Here is a 22,375-nt window from a genome sequence, read left to right on the forward strand (position 1 = left end):
AACGTCCATAACCTGCCTTTTCCTCACACTTTGACCCGCTGGCGTTATTAGTTTTATGACACGCCAAAACAAAGAGGATTAGACGTCCCGACCAGCCCAGTTTACTTCACCTAATCCTCTACAACCTGCTCTACGTCCAGGAACACCGGGGTTTCTTCCTTCCTGCTTTCATGCCTGTAGAACATTTCTGAAGATAAAAAAATACTCTCTCTCTCTCTCTCTCTCTCTCTATATATATATATATAAATAAAAAAGCAGACTTGTGTGATAAGTAAGCTGCATTTAAGGGTCGATCAGTGTTATTAATTTATCTTTTATGCAAACCCAAAACATGTTCAAATGCTTATTTCTGCACTTGTATTTTTTATGATCAATTAATTGAATGTGTTTTTCTTTACTGCTTCCGTCTGTCTCTCTGTCTCGCTTGATGTCATGTGACCTGGTGACATAGTGACACAGATAACACTTTATAGATCAAACTGATTTACACTCATTGATATGCACAAAAACAGTCAGACAGCCCACATTACATCAATCAGATATTTATTTGTGACACCCCCCCCATCCTTTTTTATTATGTACAGTTAAGAGCGTTTAGGTAAATGACAGTATGCCACAGCCAATCATCTGCAGCCTAATCCAGCCAGCTCGATGCTGATTGGCCGGTGGGCTCACTCCCACAACCCAGCCCTTCTCTCTTTGTGTGCAACAGCAATAACAAAAAAAAGGCAGCACTTTACAGCACCTGGACACAATTAGACATGACCAAACATGAACCAAATTTGAACTGTAAAAAAAACCCCAACATCCGTCTTAACAACGTCATTTAATCTTGCATCCAGTCAGTTATTTTTCTTCTTCTCTTAAACCGAGAAAATACCAACAGGATGAGATAATTTCACCTCGTTTTTCCAGCATCTTAACAAAATAAAGATGAACTAAAAGGCAAATAACTGCAAGAGTATGAAGAAAACGATACTCCTCGGTGGAATCATCTCAGCCTGTGATCAGATTCTTAACATTTAAGGCTGAATGACTTGATAAGTTGAGAGACTTTGTTTTGTTTTTTCAACGTGAAAAGTGGAACCAACCTGACCCGGTTCAGTTCGAGTCCCCTGCTGTCAGCCAGTCAGGGTGTCAGGATGTCACAGAACTCGACAAAGTCCCTCTGCATGAAGTTCTGACTCTGGATCAGATCGTCCTCGGAGGGGAAATACTGCATGCTGTCCTCCTGCAGACGCACGCCGTCCTCCTGCAGTACCAGCATCCGCCCCGGTGGCGTCGTTGAGCCGTGCGGGTTGGGGCTGTCCAGCAGGGCTCCTCTCGCATTCTCCAGGACGCCCAGGTACGAGTCCATGTCCGTGAGCTCCACGTCGCTGTCGGAGCTGCTGCCGCTGTCGCTGCCCACCGAGTCGGAGCGCAGGTGCAGCATCTGGTACTTCTCGTGCATCAGGAACTGGTTGGTGTTCTTGGGGGCCCGCATCCCCCTCGCCCTGTTCCCCTTGACGTTGACGGGTCGGAGGGACACCGCCGGCCTCTGGACGTGTCGGGGATGATGACGCTGAGGGTGCTGCTGGTGGTGGTTGCGCCCCCTCGGCCGAACTCCCCCTCCTGTCCGGCGCCCCCTGCAGCTCTTGGACCAGCCATGCTTCCTGCGGCTGGACGGATCCCTCTGCGGAACCCCTCTCTCCTCCTGCTGCTGCTGCTGGCAGCTCCTCCTGCACATCATCTCTGACAGCATTTTCTTGTCTTTCTCGCAGTCGCCTCCCTTCCTCCCTTCACATCCTCCCTCCGTGCGGTGGCCCACACGACAACAAAGACGGGCTGATTTTCTGGCTCAGATCACAAAATGACCCAACTCCCTCTCTCAGTCTACCTCTTCACTATTCTCTCGCTTTTTTTCTTGACCTCTGGCTTTGGCTGATGCATCGCCTGCTCTTCCTCCCCTTGCGGCAGCAGCTTGCCTTGCTCGGCTGGCTCGCTGTCACGCCCTCCTCTCTAGTCTCTAATCTCCCCTTATTCGCCTTGTCTGAAAGTCAAATCGGCTTCCGTTAGATCTGATAAGTGGGCTGAAATTAAAGTTGGTGGGCTTTAACGCGTCGTCTAGTCGGTTTAAAGCTGTTATTTTATCTCAGTTTGAGGGCCAGGAAGCGCGGTGTACTCGGCTCTGACCAGAACTAACTGTGGCTCTGCCTCCGACTCACAGCCTGGATAAAGAGCTGGGAGGAACCATTCGTGGGTTTAAGAGAAGGGGGGGCTGAGTTAGCATGGTTTCCTCCGCGGCCGATTAATAACATAGTAATATGACAGATTTCTATTAGATATTACTTCTACTAAAATAAATAACATATGTACACATAAAAGTCTGAATGCTTGTGCATCAATATATGTGATACATATTACGAGACTCCCCCGCAGCGGGATGGTTTAATCCGCCTCGGTTTTAACAGCTGAAATCTGATCCACAGCTGCTGCTGTCACTGCCCGTCCCCTCTGACAACAGCAAACACACAGTACGGCGACGACCAGCAGCGGGGCAGGAGGACCGGGGCAGTCCCTGTAAATAGCTCTAGTTAGATATTGTGTCATGGACGTACAAGTACCCCAAACAAAGAGCTTGTATGTTCTACAAATAAAACAAAGCCCCCCCTTCCTAAAACCTTCGAGCGTTTTAGCGATGCTACGTACTGTAGCTCACCGTCTGTCACTCCGGTCGAAGATAAGATGTATAAATCATACCATAAACACCGTGAGGTTGTTATTTAAGTGAAAAGGCCTAACAACTGTGGGGTGGAATGCCGTGGATTTTGGTGAAGACATCCACGCCCCCCTCCTCTCCTCAGCGTGAATCATATTAACTTTTACATTCCCTTGACATTTCGTCTAGCGCCATCTTGAGGTCAAACTTTTTTCTTTTTTTTCTTCTCTCTCTTAGTACTTTGCCTTATGAGCAAATTCCTCCAACGTTCCCGTCGCCCTCACTTTGTACTTAATGATCATTAATGCGAATCAGCGGAGCGGTTAGCATGCTAGCGCTCCAAAACAAGATGGCGAACACGGCGAACGTTACACCTGCTAAATATCACCGTGCGCGCGACATTAGCAGTTAGCTCAATGTACTGCCGTGTGTGAGTACAACCCCTCAGAGCCGCTTCCCTGCTTATAACTCACAAAACATTGTGACCATTGGAACTAACGCTGCTTCCTGTAGCTGCTATAAGCACAGCCATGCCTGCTGTTACAGTTATGTTCAATTCAGACATATGTAGGTCATTCAACAAAGCACAGATGACATAACACCCCCATGTGTTTGCAGCTACACTAGCGACCCCGTGTGGCTGTGGTGCGCATTACAAAGGATGGGTTTGAAGCAGAAGGACGGGTTCATAATCCATCCATCAAAGATTTAGAGACTCATTTGCTCTACTTAGAGCTTCACCACTGATGTTGCATTTAAATATCAAACTGATGTTTTGTGTGCGACCCTAAACAGTCAAGGAATTGTGTGGGTTTTGAAAGCTGAGTGCATTTATTGTGGAAATGGATTGTGATGTGATTTATTCTTTCTTTCTTTCTTTCTTTCTTTCTTTCTTTCTTTCTTTCTTTCTTTCTTTCTTTCTTTCTTTCTTTCTCTTATATATGAACTACACATGTACAATTTCCTGAAGGATTAATAAAGTATTCTGATTCTAATATCTGTTGCCTCAGCAGGTTGGTGTTCACGAGGCTTAAAAACATAAAGCTGGAGTAAAATTCCTTGTACGTGTTTACACTTACTTGATTCTGATTCTTACGGCAGCAGAAAACTGCCTCCTTTTTTTATTATAGGCAAGTCAACATTTGTTGTTTTGGTCTTTGCCTTGTAAATATTTTGTGGTCAATAAATCACAACACCCCTCCTCATTAATGGCTGCATTATGACCTCATGCTCGACCACTATCACCTCCTGCCACTGCAGTTAATTAAAATCCTTGATAGATGACACATGTTCTATGGTCTATTATCGGTTAAAGACGTTAAATGAGAATTCATTTGGATTGTTTCACTCTTTCCTTTCTTTATCGTACGAGTAGACTCTGTCTGACAGCTCATATAATATCTAGTATGTTTTTATTGTATTGTAAGTATTTGTTTTTGGTCCTGAAATTTGAACGTTGTCAAAAAAAAAATCTGTCACAGAAACAAATACACATAAAGTTTTGAGCGTTTTGAAAGCAGTCAGCTGCTTCGTTCGGCATCACAACAAACATGGCGTCGGGAGGCGGCTAGTCGAGAAGAGAAGCTGGGAATCTCCGAAAGCTGTTTTTAATTATTATTTTTTTTAACCACTTAATAACAGACAACGTTTTGCTTCTTCGCGATCTCGAGATGGAGCCGGCTCCGTTCCCAGAGGAGGTGTCGGAGAGGAAAGTGTGTGTTGTCGGATCGGAGCCCGTTGAAAACTACACTGTGAGTTACCGCCGGGGTTAGCCTAGCCATAGTTAGCTTAGCCAGCTTGCAGCTACCTTTAGCTTCAGGTCTGTCAAAGTGACAGTTGGTCAATGCAGAAAACAAAATGCCTTTTATCAGTGAATAAACACACTGGTGATGTATTATAGCTCATACAGTCGGTTGTCTTTATCATCATGAGAGTTAAAAAGAACCACAGACCTGACAAGCTAACTGCTAGCTGCCGTGCTAACTGAGTTATCAACCGAGCGTTTCGCCACAACGTTTCCTCTTAAACTAACCCTGACAGGCAATGCCAAGTGTCTATTCCCCTCCCAGGGTCGAGGCTGGTGTTTTGTCTTCGCGTTGAAACCGTCTAAACTGTGTTGTTGGACCACAATCTGTGTTTGTTTGACGTGTCAAACGCCGGCTGCGGAGAAATGGGACCCCCGTGTCCACAGTGACCTTTGTTCTGGCTGTGCATTCATATGTGTAGAATATTGCTAAATTAGGAATGTCAACCGATTGAAGGGAAGAAGCAATCAGTGTCTGGAAAAAAAAAAAAAAAGAAGAAGATTTGCCTGCAAATTTGAGGGCTTTCAAGGAGTGTGTGTGATTTAATCAATGTCAATTTTACTTTAGGGGGAAATATTTCTGAGACCGTAAAATCATTTAAAATATCTCGTTATATTTATCACATTCTGAGGATATTATGTTGGGAAATATAGATACGTGATTGTTCACTTGTCCCACAGCATCTCAGTTTCTTTTCTCTCCTTTTTTTTGAGACTTAGATTTCTAATTTTTAAAAAACATTTTTTATGCCAATGATGATTTCTAGGGTATTTTAAATTAATTAATTAATACATTAATTATGAGATCAGTCAAACATTTTGAGTCATAATTATAGTATTGGTGTTGATGGAGGGACCCTGAGATCTGAGACTTTGTGTTGTTTTGCAAATGACAATAAATACATTAAAAACTTCAATTATATGTAAAACTTCAGGGTTCACCATTGACCTTGGGCGTCAGCTCAAGGTCTGCTAGGACTGGCTTTTAGCGACCTTTGTGGTTGAATGTCAGAGAAGATGGTATTTTATTATCGGAGCATCCGTGCAGCTCAGGCAGCTTGTAACCACTGTGCTGTTTCAGGTCTATATCATCGATGTATTGGACGGAGAGCACAGATGGACCGTGAAGCACCGCTACAGCGACTTCCACGATCTCCACGAGAAGGTAAGAGATCGTGAGATAGGTACGCTTTCAGCAAACCTTTATTTTGTAGCCTGTCCAGGTGAACGAACATCAGGATGAATACTTATTTCATTCAGTTTGGTGCTGTGATGCATACTTGATATTTAAACAAGAAATGCTCAATGTGACATGTTAGGACTCATAACTGGCTGTCTTGCAGTTGCAAAAATGTGAAGAGGACAACTAACATTTCAATACAACTTGTAGTTACCATAATAAAGGCATTTTTTTACTGACGTCCTTCTTTATCATGTCTTTGCTATCAAACACCAATTGCTATAAATTAATTAACTTCCCTCTGTGACACTATATCTATTGTACTTCCACTAATCACAATCGTGGCGTTCATTCATAATTATAGAGGAACTACAACCAAAAGCTCTTGTAAGAAAAGGCTCCACATTATTGGACACAATTACTGAAATTGCATTTATCGGAACAATCATTCATAATTTATATTTCCCATTTAGCAGAGGATAATAGACCTGCACATCTCATTAATAACAACAATGCGCCTGACCACATCTATGCTTGACCAAATAATGCTCACTACTTAGCAATCTACTCTCTGAAATTCTGGAGAGAAAAAAAAATAAATGTGATTAAAACATAATGGCTATTTTTAAAAACTTACATTCTGAATTCAAACCTGTAGAAGAAAGCAGGAGCTTCAGACAGCGATAAAAATATCCATCACAGTCCAGTGTGACATCTTCAGATTTCTTGTTTTGTCTTACAAAGATATATAAATGACCATAATATGGAACATTGAGAAGTAGCGGATGTTTGTTTCCATGCAGCTGACGGCAGAGAAGAAAGTGGACCGACGGCTACTTCCTCCAAAGAAAATGTTGGGGAAGAACTCAAAGAGTCTGGTGGAGCGGCGGCAGAAGGAGCTGGAGCTCTACCTGCAGACGCTCCTGTTGCAGTTCCCACAGGCCACGCCCACTCCGCTCGCCAGCTTCCTGCACTTTCACCTCTACGTGAGTACACCTGAGGCTCCTACACCTGAGGCTCTTGCAACCGTTGCACGTGCACAGCATTAATGAGGTCTACACTGATGTTGGGTGATACCAGGTGCTCACAGTGGGGTGAGGCAACTGTTGCTTCTTCTCCATCGTGAAGATTTGCTGCTTTTGCCCATTTTTAGACTGTTGGTCAGAGATGAAGAACATCTTCAACTTGTCAAGTTGCCATTTCGTAGATCAATTATTTCTAATGATCTCGTAAATAGCTGGTCTCTTATGCTAAATGCTGTGAGATCTGCCTCAACAACCTTCTGAGTGGTTCTGGTTCTCAATATGACGGTCATGCTAAAAGTTGATGGAAGGTATGTCAAAGGATAAAATGCATGTGTGTAAATGGTGATTATTACCCAAGGTTGAAAAGTGCTGCTCAAGGCCAGTGATGATGTGATTTCAGTGACTGTAATCATGTGATGAAGCCGATGCAACAACAGACCAGTGTCCTCTGAGTCCTCGGGACTCTGCAGAGTAAAAAATAATCAAAGAAACAAACCCTCATGTGATGAGCAGCGTAGAAGTAGGATTATTTAAATGAGTTAACAAGCTTAACTGTTTAATTTTCCTCTTTTTCAGGAGATCAACGGCATCACAGCAGCTCTGGCTGAGGAGTTGTTCAATAAAGGTTGGTTTCCTTCCTGACCTCTGACCTCATTCCTCTCATCTTATATTTCTATAACTGTGTTCACGATTGAGATAAAGTGCAGTGAGCCAGAATGCTCCGACACTCTGAGTCTACCGTTCCTGAGGACTTTTATCTGGGGCGAGGGCCTTTAACTGAACCACAAGGGTGTGGAGAAGAAGGAAATTGCACTCAGCTGCAAAGCGTTAAGGGCGTGTTTACCGCTGTAATTCCATGAGCACAATATCTTCTGTGAATGGAATGTTATTTGTGGCGCTCTCAGCAGCCGCCATCCGTTCTTTGTGAGTTCTCCGGAGGTTGGCTCTTTGATTGCATTATGACATTATGTGAACATCTGTTAAATTGAACATACTTTTTCCATATTAGACTCAATAACAACAACAATAAGTAGCAGCTTGTTTTGAAGCACTCTTGTACCCGGTATGAGACTGTGGTTGTTTGTTTGTTGTAGGTGAGCAGCTGCTGCAGGCTGGCGAGGTGTTTTCTCTCCGCCCGCTGCAGCTTTACTCCGTCTCCCAGCAGCTACGTCTGGCCAAACCAACCTGCTGCAACGGAGACGCCAAGACCGACCTGGGACACATCCTCGACTTCACCTGCAGGCTGCGATACCTCAAGGTCACAAACCTCTCTTGAACTCAAATCCCCCCCATCGTACAGTCCTGACGTTCGCTTCAGGAGCAGACGTGGTGAATGTGCTCACTGGTTTTGTCTGTGTTGGTCAGATGTCTGGAACCACAGGCCCAGTAGGAACCAGCAACATCCAAGAGAGCAGTCTCCCCTTCGACCTGTCTGTCTTCAAATCACTGCTGCAGATAGAGGTAAGTGACCGTCTCTCATGGAGACACTCCTGTCTGCTTGGTCACACCAGTCAGCAGTGGATCTCATTGGACGGAGCAGGGTCAGGTGTAGATGCTGCACTAAAGCTCACATCATTCACACCATGTTGGACTCTGAGGCTCTTTATTCAACAATGGCAAGATGGATTGTAATTAGTCCACAATGCAAATTAGCGTGTTAAAGTTCACAAACACTGAACTCATGATGGCTCTGTGTGGAGCTCCATCGACCCCACAAATACATCTGCTGTTTTCCCTGCCATTCTGGTGAAATTAATTGATTTTTAAACCTCTTCGATGGTGATAGTCTGCAGGGAATTAATTCAAATTTGAAAAAAACTGTGATGAACTGATTTTTATTTTGGAATTAAAGGTCAAGGATACTGTGAACCGTGATTCTCGCCTCAACTGATTAGAATCATGGTGGTCAAAGGTCACTGTGACCTCACAAAACCAATTGATATGCTTATTATTTCAGTGTCACTCGAGACATTCTAATGAAGTCATGACATTTTGGACAGTCATGGCTGGAAACTGCTGGCAGAATGGTTGGCGGAGGCATACAACTTTGAGGTGGTAATTCTAGTTGTCTGTATTTTCACATTCTGATAAATGCTATAGTGGGACGTTTCGCGTCACTGCTGTGGTTTAAAGCAGGGGAACAGGAAATGCCGTGGGTAGAGTTAGTGTGCCGTCCTAAAGGTCAACTGCTGTTGTTGTGTGTCACTTTCCAGAAAGTCACTTAAACCTGACAAAGATGTGGATAAATAAGTTCTCTGTCTGTCTTCAGATCAGCGAGTGCAGCTCTCAGCAGATCCGAGGTCTGTCGTCCCTGAGGTCAAGTCTGGCAACGCTGAGTATCCACCACTGCACGGAAACTATGATGGTGCACTGCTCATAAGTACTTCTCTGTCACGTTCCTGCAGTCCCTTGTATGTTGTGTTCTGATGCACGTGTTCTATCTGGCACCCTCCAGGCCATCCTGGTCCCGGAGGCCAGCGAGTTCTCGCAGTGGGAGGCTGAGGGGGCGGAGTCTGGCTGTCCCGTCACCGCTGTCATCCCTGTGTGGAGTAACCTGACCACGCTGGACATGAGCCACAACGGCATCAGCGCCATCGACGGCTCAGTGGTGAGACGCTCCCTGCAGGTTTCACGCTTACTTTAGTCAAAGGGAGGAAAAAACTCACTGACCCCGGTCCATTTCATACGCTATCTGGTAGCCACACACTATCAATTTGTTTTTCAAAGCAAAACGTGTGTTTTTGATGATGTTTTATGCAACAACATAACAAGAAAACTAAATCCTGTTCCAACCTGGTACCCATCAAACATTTTAAATGCCAAGATGAGGCAAAGGGAGGAAAAATCCATCTTCTGTTGTGTTCCCATAGTCATGAAAATCTTGAAAAAGATGCATGAAAATCCATTTTCCATGCCATTTTAAAAAATGTATAGAAATAACCAGGAAACCACACAGCTAAAAGCCCATAAGAGTCATACAGTACAGTAATCTTCTGTAACATACAAAGCCATCCTGTCAGCCAATCAATTTCTTGTTTATTATCTTCGGGTAATTTTACAACATTTGCTTGTGATTGATGTAAATACATGAACGTTTCTGTGTTTTTTCTGTTGTAGAAACTGATTCCTAAAGTGGAGTTTCTGGATCTGAGCCACAACCAGCTGTCCACGGTGGAAAACCTCCAGGTAGTGAAAAGAGTCCCAAGACGATGCCTTCAAACCCTACAGATGTGTATTCTGGAATAACAGTGCTTTGTTTGCAGCACCTGTACAACCTGGTCCACGTGGATCTGTCTTATAACGGCCTGCGGGCCTTGGAAGCCGCTCACACCCGCCTGGGCAACATCAAAACCTTGAGCCTCGCCGGCAACCAGCTGGACCAGCTGACCGGCCTCACCAAGCTTTACTCACTGGTCAACCTGGACCTCAGCCACAACCAGCTCGCCCAGGTAACCCCGCCGTGGACAGGAAACCTCTATTATGTGTTGTATGAGTAAAAAAACATGCTACTCCTGCTTTTACATTATAATATATAATATGATAATTAGAAGAAAGTAAATGGATAATTATTTAAATGACAAATCTGAAGGCGTAATTGTCATCTTTATTAATTACAACATGGGTCATGGGTCGTCCCTCATATTTCCCTCTCCTGGTGAAGCTCCATTACACACTTACAGCTGAGGAGAGGGACATACAACCAAAGCTCACGTGAAATATTCTGACTTTAACGAGGGAGTCGGCGGAGGGTTGAGTTGTTGGTAACATGATGTGGGTTTGTTTCCAGCTGGAGGAGATCAGGAACATCGGCTCTCTGCCCTGTCTGGAGAAACTCAACCTGTCCAGTAACCCCATGTGCATCATCCCAGACTACCGAACCAAAGTCCTGACCCAGTTTGGAGACCGTGCAGCAGAGGTAGACCACCAAAACCATCAATTACACTTGTACTAGTGCTGCTATTAATTATAATTCTGCCACTGTTTATGCTTATTAATTAACTTTAAAACAACAAACTGTGTTGTCTCTGCGTCGTCAGGTTTGTCTGGACGGCACAGTGACCACAGAGAAGGAGCTGGACACAGTGGAGGTGCTAAAAGCCATTCAGAAAGCCAAAGAAGTCAAAGACAGGATGAGCAGCGGCGACAAGAAGGTACGTTCTGTCCACTGAATCATCCAGCAGGGGGCAGTAGTGAAGGACTGTACGGTTGTATCTCTGTTATATTGATGTACAGTTTGCACTTTAAAGGATATGAAATAGATTTTCATTTCTAGTGTAAATAAGTTATAAAACAACCCCTTTTAGGTTTCTGTTCTGTTTGTTACATAAGAGGATTTTACTCTGAGTCGGAGGGAATTAACTGTCAAAGACTCTCGTGAGTCAAACTTGAATCTACCCTGAATTAACCCTGAAATCTTCTGTAGTGGTTTAATAATTCAAACCGGATTATAAATCAATCGGAGATCGCCACAATCAAGTGTGACTAACAATTAAGTTAATTACTAACCGATAACAGCCTGAAGATCGTGATCAGCTGTTATCAAATCACAAAACGCTGTCAGTCGCCACAGCAGCCTACCTGAGTGAACTTCCTGTAATGAGTCACAGCCTGCAGATCAGCAATAAGACCCACAATAAGTTGGCCTCTTTAGGTTGTTGAGATGATGCACTCGTCTAAGTAAAAAGAAAGTGGAACGTCTTTAAACCCCAGACGGACTTTCTCTGCTGCTCGTGGAGCTGCTGGTCTGCAGGTTTCAGGATGTGATCTGCTTGATGACGTAGGTGACTGAAGGCTTCCCTCTCTGTCCTCTCGTCAGATCAGTGAGGAGACCAGGCTGTCTGCTGCTGCACCTCCTCACCTCTCCTCCTCCTCTACCCCTTCTTCTACTTCTACTTCTTCTTCTTCTTCCTCCTCCTCCTGCTGCTCCTCCTCTGTTGTCGCTCCTCCTGCTGTCACCTCTTCCTCCTCTCCCTCTTCCTGTCCGACCCAGCAGGCTGCCTGCCCCAGCCAAGGTAATCATGTGTGTGTCAGGCTGTGCAGGGCCGAGGGAGGGGGGTTGGTAGTTGTATTCCTGCTGTAAGGCGGCGGCCAGACGGACGAGTATGTTTCTCCGCTCTTTGTCTTGAAAGTGAAACAGCTAATGAAACGGTGACTGCACTCGCTGGGGCTGCAACCGGCGATTATTTTAATGATCCAGTAACATTCCAGGTGTTTAGTCAGTGAAATGTCTCTTTAGCTGATGATGCTGTTTTAAACAGACTCTCCTCAGCTTTATATTTCCTGTTGAAGACGCTTCACTTGCTGCTCAGACTGAGAAGAAAACTGCTTTTTTTTGTAACTTTTAATAATTGTGATCAGTTGCCTGTTGCCTCAGTTGCTCACAAGTTCAAACACCTCCTGCCTTGAGCATGTCGACGCTTATTCATTACACAGGATGCAGCCTAAATCCAGACATGAAAGCTGTAATTAGAAACAAACTGTCCACGTTGGCTGTTTCCCTGTTTGAAGAGCTTTCTAGGCTGGATGAAGACGTCATCTTCTTGTGCCAGTCAGAAACATGGCATGGATGAGATTCTAAAAGCTGATATTCACTAACTTGGCTGTTAATTCTCACTAACCTCCTCTTGGTACAAAGGCTGCCAACTGTCTGAATCGAAACCGTAACAACTAAATGTACGTCTGTAGTTTTTTTATGCCTGCTTGTTTTTTTTCTACATTTGAAATTTTGCATATGATACAAACGAACTGAGTGTGCAGCCGTGATTGGTTATATGCCTCACCTGTGGGGTTTCCTGTTTCAGAAGTGACGAGCAGAGAAGAAGACGCCACTCCCCCCGGCGTTCTCCCTCCTGCCGACGCCGCACCCCCCTCTGCCTGCTTTATTACCGATTCACACCTCCCGTCTGCCGACCCCGGCCAGGTGAGACGCAACACCTGAAACACCCGTGTAGGGAGAGAGGGGGCTGTTACCATGACAACCAACGGGATATACTTTAGCAGTTTGACTGTTATTCAGAGATGCGTGAAATATTTTGTGATATTATGTGACAATATATATTTCTTTTTTTTGTCTGCAGGTGCAACAACCTGCTGTCAGTCCATCTGAACACACACTCTGTGGAGCTCCTACAAGTTTTACTACTTCTACTACTACTACTACGACGAATACTGTCTGGTCAGTTTCACTATTATTATTAAGCATAATTTAAATGAACAACTGTGTGAATACCTTTTAAAAGTTACTTTAAAGTAGTTACTTTTCAACACAGTGTTTCCATGTGATATTCATGTTGGCAAACACTGGGCGGCTTCCCATGTCGAGCCTCCCAACTACCAACAGAACAGGACCGATGTTGACGACTTTCTCTCTACATTTTGTGATTTTCTTTTCAGACTTAATTTCAAAAAAGCGGCTGGCAACAAATTTAGCTACTTAGGCAGACGATCAGAGGCCAGCGTCTGATATTAGCCTGTCTCAAATAAAGAATAAAACACAGCAACTATTTGAAATTTCCTGCAAAGCTTCTGCAAAGACTAATACTTTATTATGAGGCTATGCTGTGTTGTCGTTCAGGGCTCTCTCCCGCTAACGAGATCTATAGGAAGTCAAGCTGGAGGCAGGTGTAGTTCAGTATGTGTCCAGCAGGAGTTGCAGCCTTTTCTGTCTCTCTCATTGAACTGTTTTGACCTACGAAAGAATAAAAAAATAACATTGATGATAATGATGCGTTGCAGTTGGATAAATAACGGCAGGTGTGTTTATAACGATGTCATGTCGTATTAGAACAGGTGTTTCTTCTCTGTTCATGACATCATGAAAAATATAATAAATCTCCATCCCTGTCTCTCTCTCTCCTCCCCAGTTGCGTCTGCTGCTCTTCCTCCTCCAGACCAGTTGAAACCAGTTGCGTCTCCTGCAGTGCAGCTTGGGCTCCTCTACTCCCTCCTCATCTGCTCTCCCTCTCCTCCTTCCGCAAAGACTTCATTACCCAGCTCTCCCAGCGTCTCAGCTCCACGCTGAAGGAGCGGGAGAGGAAGACTGAAGAGGAGGAGGGGGAGGAAGATAAGAGGTCTGAATCCAAAGAGGTTCGGGCCCATGTGGGTGACACCGAGGTGGGAACTCCCAGGTAATTTAACCGGCAACCTTTCTGGGATTCTCAGAGGTTTGAGAACTCCTAAAATCCAGACTAAATCAAAAGTTTTTATTTTTGTACAAAAACATGATTCTATACTATTTTATTTTAATTATTCCAGTCCCGGTTCCAGGGACGGCTACTTTGAGATGGGTCTGGATGACTCTGTTGAGGAGTCGGTCTGCTCCTCCTCCTCCTCCTCCTCCACGTCGCCCGCTGTTCCTCCCGCAGACGAGCCCGGTGGCCACCAGGGGGAGCCGAGTGAAAAGGAGGAGCAGGTGGTCAACCGGGTTCTGTGGTGCTACTGTCTTCAGGTGAAGGAGGAGGTGGAGCAGAGGAAGGCGTGCCTGGTGCTGACGGACCGGCTGTTGGGCCTGTTGTACCTGTCGGATGATTTCACCTGGACCAATCAGGACGCAGGTAAAAACACAGCTGTTTGTATACATAAATCTAGAAAATAATAATGGATAGAAAACAATCCAGCCCGGTATTTACAGTAAATTACAAGATGTGTCGTGCAGACTTGATTTTTAACCATGAAAAACGATCTGTTCTCAGACGAGGAGCAGAGTCCGTCTGTGGAGGAGGTGCTCTCCAGCCTGCAGGTGGACCTCCTGCTGCCACACTCCCAGCTGCTGCTCTCCTGCTGTAACCAACTCCCCGACTCCTGCCTCGCCTTCGGTCTCCAAGCCGGTCCGACGCGCTGGTACATCTTCTCCGAGGCCGAGGAGCTCCGGCAGACCAGGGCCGAGCTGACGGTGCTGATCCAGGTCAGAGAGAAGGACAAGCCACTCGTCACTTAAATGTTTTGGTAACATTAGTCGGTGTTTTCTGTATCATAAGTGCAGTTTTAAATATTACAGCAGTGAAGAACAGTTCGATACTAATATAATTTGTGTAAAGTAAATTGGGGAAAAAATTGCTTCTGTGAACATCTTTGAAGGTCATTTTTGAAAGCGTTGTCATAGTAACAGGAAAGGTTTACTCCAATAAAGCTTTCAAACATAAGATCCAGGAAAGTAATTTCATGTTAAAGTCAGTAAAATTGGGTCAAACGGAGCTCTAATTTCTGCTGTATTATGTAGCAACATGTGATCTATGGTATCATGTGTGAAGCATGAATCTGTTGCGCCTCAAAAAAACGCAAACATTCCCACTTGTTTTTCCAGGCTGTGAAGTCTCAGACCGGCGGGTCTCAGTCCCCCGACACTCCTCAGCTCTTCCCCAGCTCGCTCGTCAACTCCTGGGAGCTGGAGGAGAGTCAGGCAGCGCAGGGAGGCTATCCCGCCCTCCTCCTCCCCTCTCCCTCTCCCTCCCCCGTCCCGGACACCCACCCTCTACTGTCAGACGTCTTCTCCCAGGGAGAGGACTCCAGCCTCCCCTCTCTCCTCTTCCTCACCCACCGACAGCTCTGGGTGCTGAAGGTGGACTTCAGAGAGCTGGCAGAAAGGGAGAGGACGAGTGTTGACCGTCATCCCTCCTCCTCTTCCTCCTCCTGGTGGAGGCTGGTCCGTGTGCCCCTCGGCTCCATGGTGCTTCACCCCAGGGAGAGTGCTTCTCAGGTCGGGGACAGAACCAGCAACGCCTCCTGCCCCGACCCAAAACACCACCACAGGTACAGAGGACAGATGATCATGGACGTTTCATACGTGTTTTAGTCTAAAAACTACCAGTGTTGCTCACTAGTGGAATAAGGAGATATAAAAACATATAAATACATTCCGATAAAGGGATTCTCCTTATGTTTGCCCTGTTCTTGAGGTTCAGTGCTGCTGTTATCTGTGTTTTAACCATCGTGTTGTGTCCAGGAGGAGTCACACCGTGGAGCTGCTGCTCGGCGGTCAGAGGCTGCTGCTGCTCTTCCCTCTGGCCCAGAACAGGAGCTCCTTCCTGGGGGAGCTGAGCCAGCGGAGAGCCTCTCTGGAGGGGCTGAAGATGGTGGCCCTGTCCCAGCCCTGCAGGCCCTGTCCTCAGCCGGGGCAACACACACGAGGTGAAGACCAACCACCTGCTCATACAATCGGACCAAGAAGGAGAATTGTCCTCACTTGGTTTGTTTGACTCGTCCCCTCCTTGTCCTTGTGTTCCCAGGCCGTCACAGATCCAGAGACCAGTGTTGTTGTACCAGCACGAGGAAGTCACACGGCACCAGCAGGTAGACTTCTCTTTTTCTTGTGTCTGCATTCATCACACTTATGCTTTGATTAGGGCGACACGGTGTGTCCCAGCTTCATACTGTACTAATTCTGCAAACACAATCTTATCTGGACACATTTATCAGTGATATTTAGACATTTATTTATCTCAAACACAACCGTGACGCAGATGATGGGTCCTGATGAAGCTGTCATTTCATCACGTAATCACAAGAGTTTGACTGTTTTCGTTGCCAGTATCAATGTTGTCGGCTGATTTGTATCTTATCACAGATATGCCAGTGACCGCAATGTAATAAGTAACAGGAAACATTGGGAGATACGTTCAAGGTCATATAGAAGCTCCATCGTGTAGTTTGTACACACACACACACACACACACACACACACACACACACACACACACCTGTGGTCGATGTGGAAGTTCTTCAGCGAGAATGAAGAAGACATGAAGCCTGTAATCTGTAACACCGGAAAGTCCTAAACAAGCCCTGGAGGAACCTTAAAAACATTTGGAACAACTAACAAAATGTTTCATTTTTTATTAAATAAATTATATTTAGAGAGAGTTTTAAAAACTCCAGTAATGTTTTTTTTTAATATAAAAATTAATTTCCCAAACATTTTAGGTGTGCATTGTCTGTGTGCCAGACATAAAGCATCATTATTTAGTTATATTATGCTTTTTATTACTGTCTACAGGGAGATTAGGACAAACATTACACTGGATTTATTTTTTATTGAAATGAAACGACTACAAAATGTGCAGCAATCGCATCAAATAAATTACAGCAATAAACCATAAAAATTTCAACAAACAAATGATAACTAAATAAACTGTAGTCAGCGTCATTATATAAACTGCCTTTCTGGCTTTATGTGTTGATTCTGTTCACTGCATTTCAGTGCCTGGGACACACACACACACACACACACACACACACACACACACACAGCACTATCTTACGTTGATGCATAATGAATAATTATAGATTACTCTTCCATATTTCATGGGAGATTTTTGGGTTAACGTATATAATGCAATAATCGTACATAGCATGCGCTCTAACCACTCTGCCACCTTCGCACCGATCTGGAAGATTATTACCATGGCAACAGTTAAAGCTTCGTCCCTATTAAACTCATAGACTGGTGCAGCTGATGAGATTTTAGTGAAATATGAGGACATGATCCATTTTCTCTGCTTCGCTGCATGTTTTATCTTTTTATCACAGTGTGGCATCTGCTTCCCCACGGCATCTCTTTAGTGATCATGAGATGGCTTATTGCTGCTGTTAATAATTTATTTATTTAATGTTTTTTCTCACTTCTCCTCCCTCTTCTTCCTCAGCTCGGACTTCTCCAGCCTGGAAGAGAACCAGCCGTCCCCCCACCTCACCCCAGGGCTCTCCCCAGGACTGAAGCTCCTGGCTGGGCTTGGAAGACAGCAGCTGATGACCTACTTCCACAGATATATCGCAATGGTAGGAGACACACACACACACACACACACACACACACACACACACACACACACACACACACACACACACACACACACACACACACACACACACACACACACACGCTTCCATCTAAACCTTTTCATCTTTTGTTTCAGTCTGAGGCGGAGGAAGTGAGACAGGTCTTGTGGCTGTCTGTGGTTCTCTACAAGTCTTCAGAGTCCGAGCTCACCTGCTGCCTGCTGCTCTCCACTGACGCAATCTACTTCCTGTTGGAAGACTCCGCCTCCACACTCGGTCATCACTCCGGTAGGATAAGACTCTTTTACATTTGGGCAACACGTGCATTTTTGTGTATATGTTGTATATAGTTGTCAAGCTGAGGATCCAAATAAATAAAGTGTGTGTGTCTCTCCGTCTCTCAGTGTTGGACATAATGGACTCTGGAGATCCGGATGTCTGTCTGTGCTGCTGTCTGTCCATCAGACTATCTGACCTCCTGTCTGTCAACGTGGGACTGTTCGACCAGTACTTCAGAGTCGTAGGTCGGTGGATATTCACAGAGCTCTTACATATTTATACCAAACTGCTGCTTCATGCTAAAGTAACTCTGTCTCCCCTCTCTCATCCGTGCATCCTCTCCGTCCTTGTGTCCGCAGGTCGTTCCCCTGATCACATCGTGTGCTGTCTCAGCAGGGACAGTTACGGCACCGGCGTCTTCCTTCAGGAGCTCATGTCAGCTCTCAGTCTGCAGCAGCAGCTTCCTCCTCCGGAGCCGTCGGATCAGGACTTCTACTCCCAGTTCACCAACACAAACGCAGGTAAACCACCATGTGAACGGGAGTTTAACAGTGGTATTTACATTTTATAATTTCTAAAAGAATGTAACCAGCGGATGCAACTGTCCCTTAATAACAGCACGAGGTGTTCATCATCCCTTGTAGCTCTTTTCTGTTGTAAAAACGATAGTTATTATGATTATTATTATACAAAATAATTATCTTAATATTATCTATCAACTGGGTAAGTTTCATGGCAACATTTTGACTTAAATAATTTACCTACTCTCCCTGTCAGCAGACGATGGTGACGTATTTTTTATCTTTGTCTCCCCCTGCAGGTAAAATGCAGAACTACGAGCTGGTCCACAGCAGCAGGGTGAAATTTATTTACCCCAGTGAGGAGGAGATGGGAGACCTGACCTTCATCGTGGCAGAGAGGAAGACTCCGGCCAGCGCAGCATCCTCACCTTCATCCTCATCCTCGCGTTCCTTCAACGTCCTGCTGTACCTGCTGGTCTTCCAGGTAAGGGCTTCTTCATTTCATGGTTTGTCTTTCAGCTCGGTATCTGCTGAATGTTTGTCGTATCAAGGGTTAATGATGAAGACAGGTTTAAAAACCCCTGTAAATGAATGTTGTGATGATTTCTCAGCTGGTTTTGCTTTGATTTTTTGATTCCAGTCTTTGTGTTTCCTTCTGTTTAGGTTCAGGATTTCAAAGTTAACTGTAAGATAATTATTATTCTCTCCTCCAGGTCCAGATCCCCAGCAGTCTGCCCGGCCAAGGCTCCACTCTCTCAGGCCACCCCTCCTCCGTTTCCGGGTCTGGCCCGTCTCCAGTTCTTCAGCCCAGGACTTTGATCCTGACCAGCACCGATGTCTTCCTATTGGACGAGGACTACGTCAGCTATCCTCTGCCCGACTTTGCCAAAGAACCCCCCTCCAGGTGAGCAGAAGCCCCGCCTTCCTGGATTTCAAAACCTTTATCCGTTTTCATCCAGGGGGGATTCACTCGAGAGCAGAATTATGACCTTCAGGTCACCTTCAGTCTATTAAAAAACCATCCTGAGGTTTTTGAGGAGGCAAAGGAGGCTGTTTCTCCTCCAAAAAAAATAAATGTCGGTATTTATTATGATCTGGCACGTTTTTAAGAGTGATGTAATTAACGACGCAGAGAAAAGACCAGAGAACAGATGAGCTCACTTGAGAGACCTCGGTAAAGAGGAGAACTACGGTGGCCTTCAGGTGATTATAAAAATGCAGAAGGCCTTCTCTAGACCAGTTTGGTTTGGACTCCGTGAAGAAGCTCCCTACGTATAAATGGCTCTACATTGCCACAAACAATTTTCTTTAAAGAAAAAGGTTTTTGAACTGATGCCTTTGAGGTTATTGTGATGGTTATTTACAGTGTAGTCATCGTCTTTCTCCTCTTCGTCGTGTCCTCCTGCAGGGAGCGCTACCAGCTGCGTGAGGCTCGGAGGATCCGGGACCTGGACCGGGTCCTGCTGGGGTACCAGACATACCCTCAGGCTCTGACCCTGGTGTTCGATGACCTGCCCGGCCCCGACCTGCTCTGCCACCTCACCATGGACCACTTCGCCGCCACGGGGGAGGAGGCCCCTCCCAGAGGGGGCGGAGCCACTAGCGGCGCCGAGGGCGAGGTCCAGTGGTGCGTCTTTGTCCCGGGAGCCGACAGCAGAGAGAGGCTGATCTCACTCCTCGCTCGCCAGTGGGAGGCGCTGTGCAGCCGGGAGCTTCCTGTGGAGCTCACCGGCTGATTGGCGGCTTAACGGACAGACGGATGACTCTTCAGCACCTAATTGGTCACTGGGAGCTGATTGGCCAACGGAGTCAACATATGACAGGGGGGAATAAACACACGGGCTCAGGGCTTAGCTGGCTGTTCAAAGACCTCAATATGCTTCAAACAAAGTACAACTAACCGCCTGTCTGACCGCGTCTAACGGCAAAACCCCTTTCTAGGCAGCCCGTCGCCATGGAGACGAGGATAACGACGCACACGTTCAGTCTCTCTTTGAAGGATCCATAGCGTTGTTCATGTTGGAGTGACAGAAAAGGTTGTGTGAGGAATGACAAGAGAGCTTGAGAGAGTTGAAATACTCGCACACTCCAGGTCAATAACATCACGCCACAGCCTCGTGTTTCTGTGACTTGATCTTTATTTACACTTCACTTCAAGGAGACCGGTGCAGAGGCCTCATGACACTCCCAGCTCTCTCAACCGCAGTCTCGGGCTTCACGGATCAAAAAATTAGGGTTCGTCGGGTTTGCATTCGGTTGTTCACGTGAAAAATTGTGATTCAAATTATCGAGGAAGAAGAAAAAAAGAGGCTTGAGAGCTCATTTTAAACCTAAATCACTGTGTAAAGCAGCTTGTTGGTTTCAGAGGCGGCTCGATGATCTGACGCATGCTGGGCCCCTTTAGTCGTACTGATGGAAACCCTGAGGGGTCAGCGGGACTCGACAGACACCAGACTGCCATTACAGACCTGTGACCACACACTGAGCCCAAATAATGGGAGTTTAAAAAACAAACAAACCACAAAGCAGATTTACAGCTCCGTCGAACGTCTCTACCGACCGACAGGTGCTGCTCAGCAGGAGGTGCTGCAGACAGACCGCGGGAGCTCCGCTCGATTTTAATCACCTGAAAGGGACAGTTTCTGGTAAATCCTCTTGTTCTCTGTCCTCCGGGAGTCGTACTAGAAGATGTACATAGTTTTGTGTGTGTGTGTGTGTGTGTGTCGAGGACGTGTTAGCCTAGCTTATCGTAAAGACTGGATGTGGAGGGAGACTGCTAGCCTAGCTTCATCAAAAGAAAGAGGGAAAAAAATCCACCTTTCAACAACTCCAAAACTGTCTGATTAACATGTTATTTATGTAAAGTTGCTCTTGAAACCAAAAAACATTTTTACGTTTGCACAGTTGGACTCTGGGTGACGAGAGGACACACACACACACACACACACACACACACACACACACACACACACACCCCGCTGCTCGGCACAATCTGCACTCTGAATTTTAAGCCTTGCACATTGTAAGCAGTATTATTAAACTGTATATTGAAGCTTTTTTTTAATTAATATTATATTAATATAATTTTGTTTTGGTGACAGACGGATGTTTTTCCATCCGGGAGCAGATTTTGTACTAAATACGAAGGATCTGATGAAATTTCCAAAAAGAACTCTTACATGTCATATTTAGTATTATTATCATTATTATTATTATTTTTTATATGTTTTGTTTTATTGTATTGTGTTTTTTTTGTACATTATTCACAAATGGGAAGCCAGACAGTGTTGGACCCCCCCTCCCCCACCACCACCCTTCAGCTCTGTTGTTTACATTACGTGTTGTCTTGTTAAAGGGGAATGCCACTGAATTAAAGTGAAAATGCTTGTTGCGGCGACAGCAGTTTGGTTCAGAAGGATTCAACCGCAGTCGGCTCACAGTCAGAGACCAGTCTGACTGTGAAACTGATGGGATGGGAGGCCTTTTTTTCTTTTTTTTGGGAATGCCAAATAAAACTGATGCCATGAAGAAATATAGGTCTCTTTTAACACTCTTTATTAAACGTGTAAATCTTACTGTCTCACAGTGTTTGTATAAATCTACCAATGTCGTGCAGTGATAAGCGACAATGTTGTTATCCCAGTGACCTGCCTTGTTCTGCTTTGTTTACCCTCCTAACTGTCCTGATCTTTCCAGCCTTTTAAAATCCTGTCTCATAGTGTTAGAAACCACTGGGCAGCGCTTTGGCTTCTGATGAGCTCAGAAACAAATACGTTAGCCAGTTGCATCCATGCAACGTAAGGCTCTCCATAAGAAAACTGACAAGACAATGTCAAACATATATCAAAAGGGGGAAATATAAAAAGCTAAAACAGAGTAAATATCACAATGCAGTTACTTTTATTTAATGAAAGGTGGCAAACAGGAACAGTTTAAGCCCAGATTTGAACAAAATACTGTTTTTGAGTAACTCATCAATATTTCCACTTTTGGTTTCAAACTGATTGTCTGACCGCTCGTGTTTCTTAACCTCTCAAACTTGTTTTTCAGTGCTGACAAGATACTTATGTGTATAATTGTAATAAATCATCATGA

General features: G+C 45.1%; 2 protein-coding genes across 3 annotated transcripts; one reads left to right on the top strand and one right to left on the bottom strand.

The window, feature by feature from the left end:
- Nucleotides 1–526: 526 nt before the first annotated feature.
- On the bottom strand, nt 527–2,172 carry LOC311021410 (uncharacterized protein). Its single transcript, XM_084021968.1, has one exon. It carries the CDS (start codon nt 1,739–1,741, stop codon nt 1,130–1,132), a length of 612 nt encoding a protein of 203 aa, XP_083878094.1. The 5' UTR covers nt 1,742–2,172; the 3' UTR covers nt 527–1,129.
- A 2,082-nt stretch (nt 2,173–4,254) lies between these two features.
- On the top strand, nt 4,255–21,834 carry nisch (nischarin). Of its 2 annotated transcripts, none has more exons than XM_084040315.1 (28): nt 4,255–4,449; nt 5,584–5,667; nt 6,486–6,668; nt 7,284–7,332; nt 7,802–7,965; nt 8,073–8,168; nt 8,977–9,072; nt 9,163–9,315; nt 9,825–9,893; nt 9,971–10,156; nt 10,495–10,623; nt 10,745–10,858; nt 11,524–11,719; nt 12,509–12,627; nt 12,785–12,882; nt 13,571–13,834; nt 13,962–14,260; nt 14,399–14,634; nt 15,019–15,455; nt 15,649–15,833; nt 15,932–15,995; nt 17,348–17,480; nt 17,618–17,768; nt 17,885–18,004; nt 18,119–18,280; nt 18,580–18,764; nt 18,994–19,184; nt 19,689–21,834. In XM_084040315.1, the coding sequence occupies exons 1-28, from the start codon at nt 4,369–4,371 to the stop codon at nt 20,014–20,016; spliced, it is 4,572 nt and encodes a 1,523-aa protein (XP_083896441.1). In that variant the 5' UTR covers nt 4,255–4,368; the 3' UTR covers nt 20,017–21,834. The 2 variants fall into 2 exon arrangements, with proteins under 2 accessions (XP_083896441.1, XP_083896442.1); XM_084040316.1 differs by having other exon boundaries at nt 14,399–14,610; nt 15,010–15,455; nt 19,689–21,833.
- Nucleotides 21,835–22,375: the final 541 nt, after the last annotated feature.

The sequence above is a fragment of the Eutrigla gurnardus genome (genome assembly GCF_963514095.1).
Source record: "Eutrigla gurnardus genome assembly, chromosome: 2".
NCBI lineage: Eukaryota > Metazoa > Chordata > Actinopteri > Perciformes > Triglidae > Eutrigla > Eutrigla gurnardus.

Bases quoted from the DNA above. Each gene is read 5' to 3' on its own strand.
- LOC311021410 (XM_084021968.1), bottom strand. From the start codon at position 1,741: ATGCTGTCAGAGATGATGTGCAGGAGGAGCTGCCAGCAGCAGCAGCAG.
- nisch (XM_084040315.1), top strand. From the start codon at position 4,369: ATGGAGCCGGCTCCGTTCCCAGAGGAGGTGTCGGAGAGGAAAGTGTGT. The intron at 12,628-12,784 runs GTGAGACGCAAC...TTTTGTCTGCAG, and splicing joins CGTCTGCCGACCCCGGCCAG to GTGCAACAACCTGCTGTCAG. The intron at 19,185-19,688 runs GTGAGCAGAAGC...GTCCTCCTGCAG, and splicing joins GCCAAAGAACCCCCCTCCAG to GGAGCGCTACCAGCTGCGTG.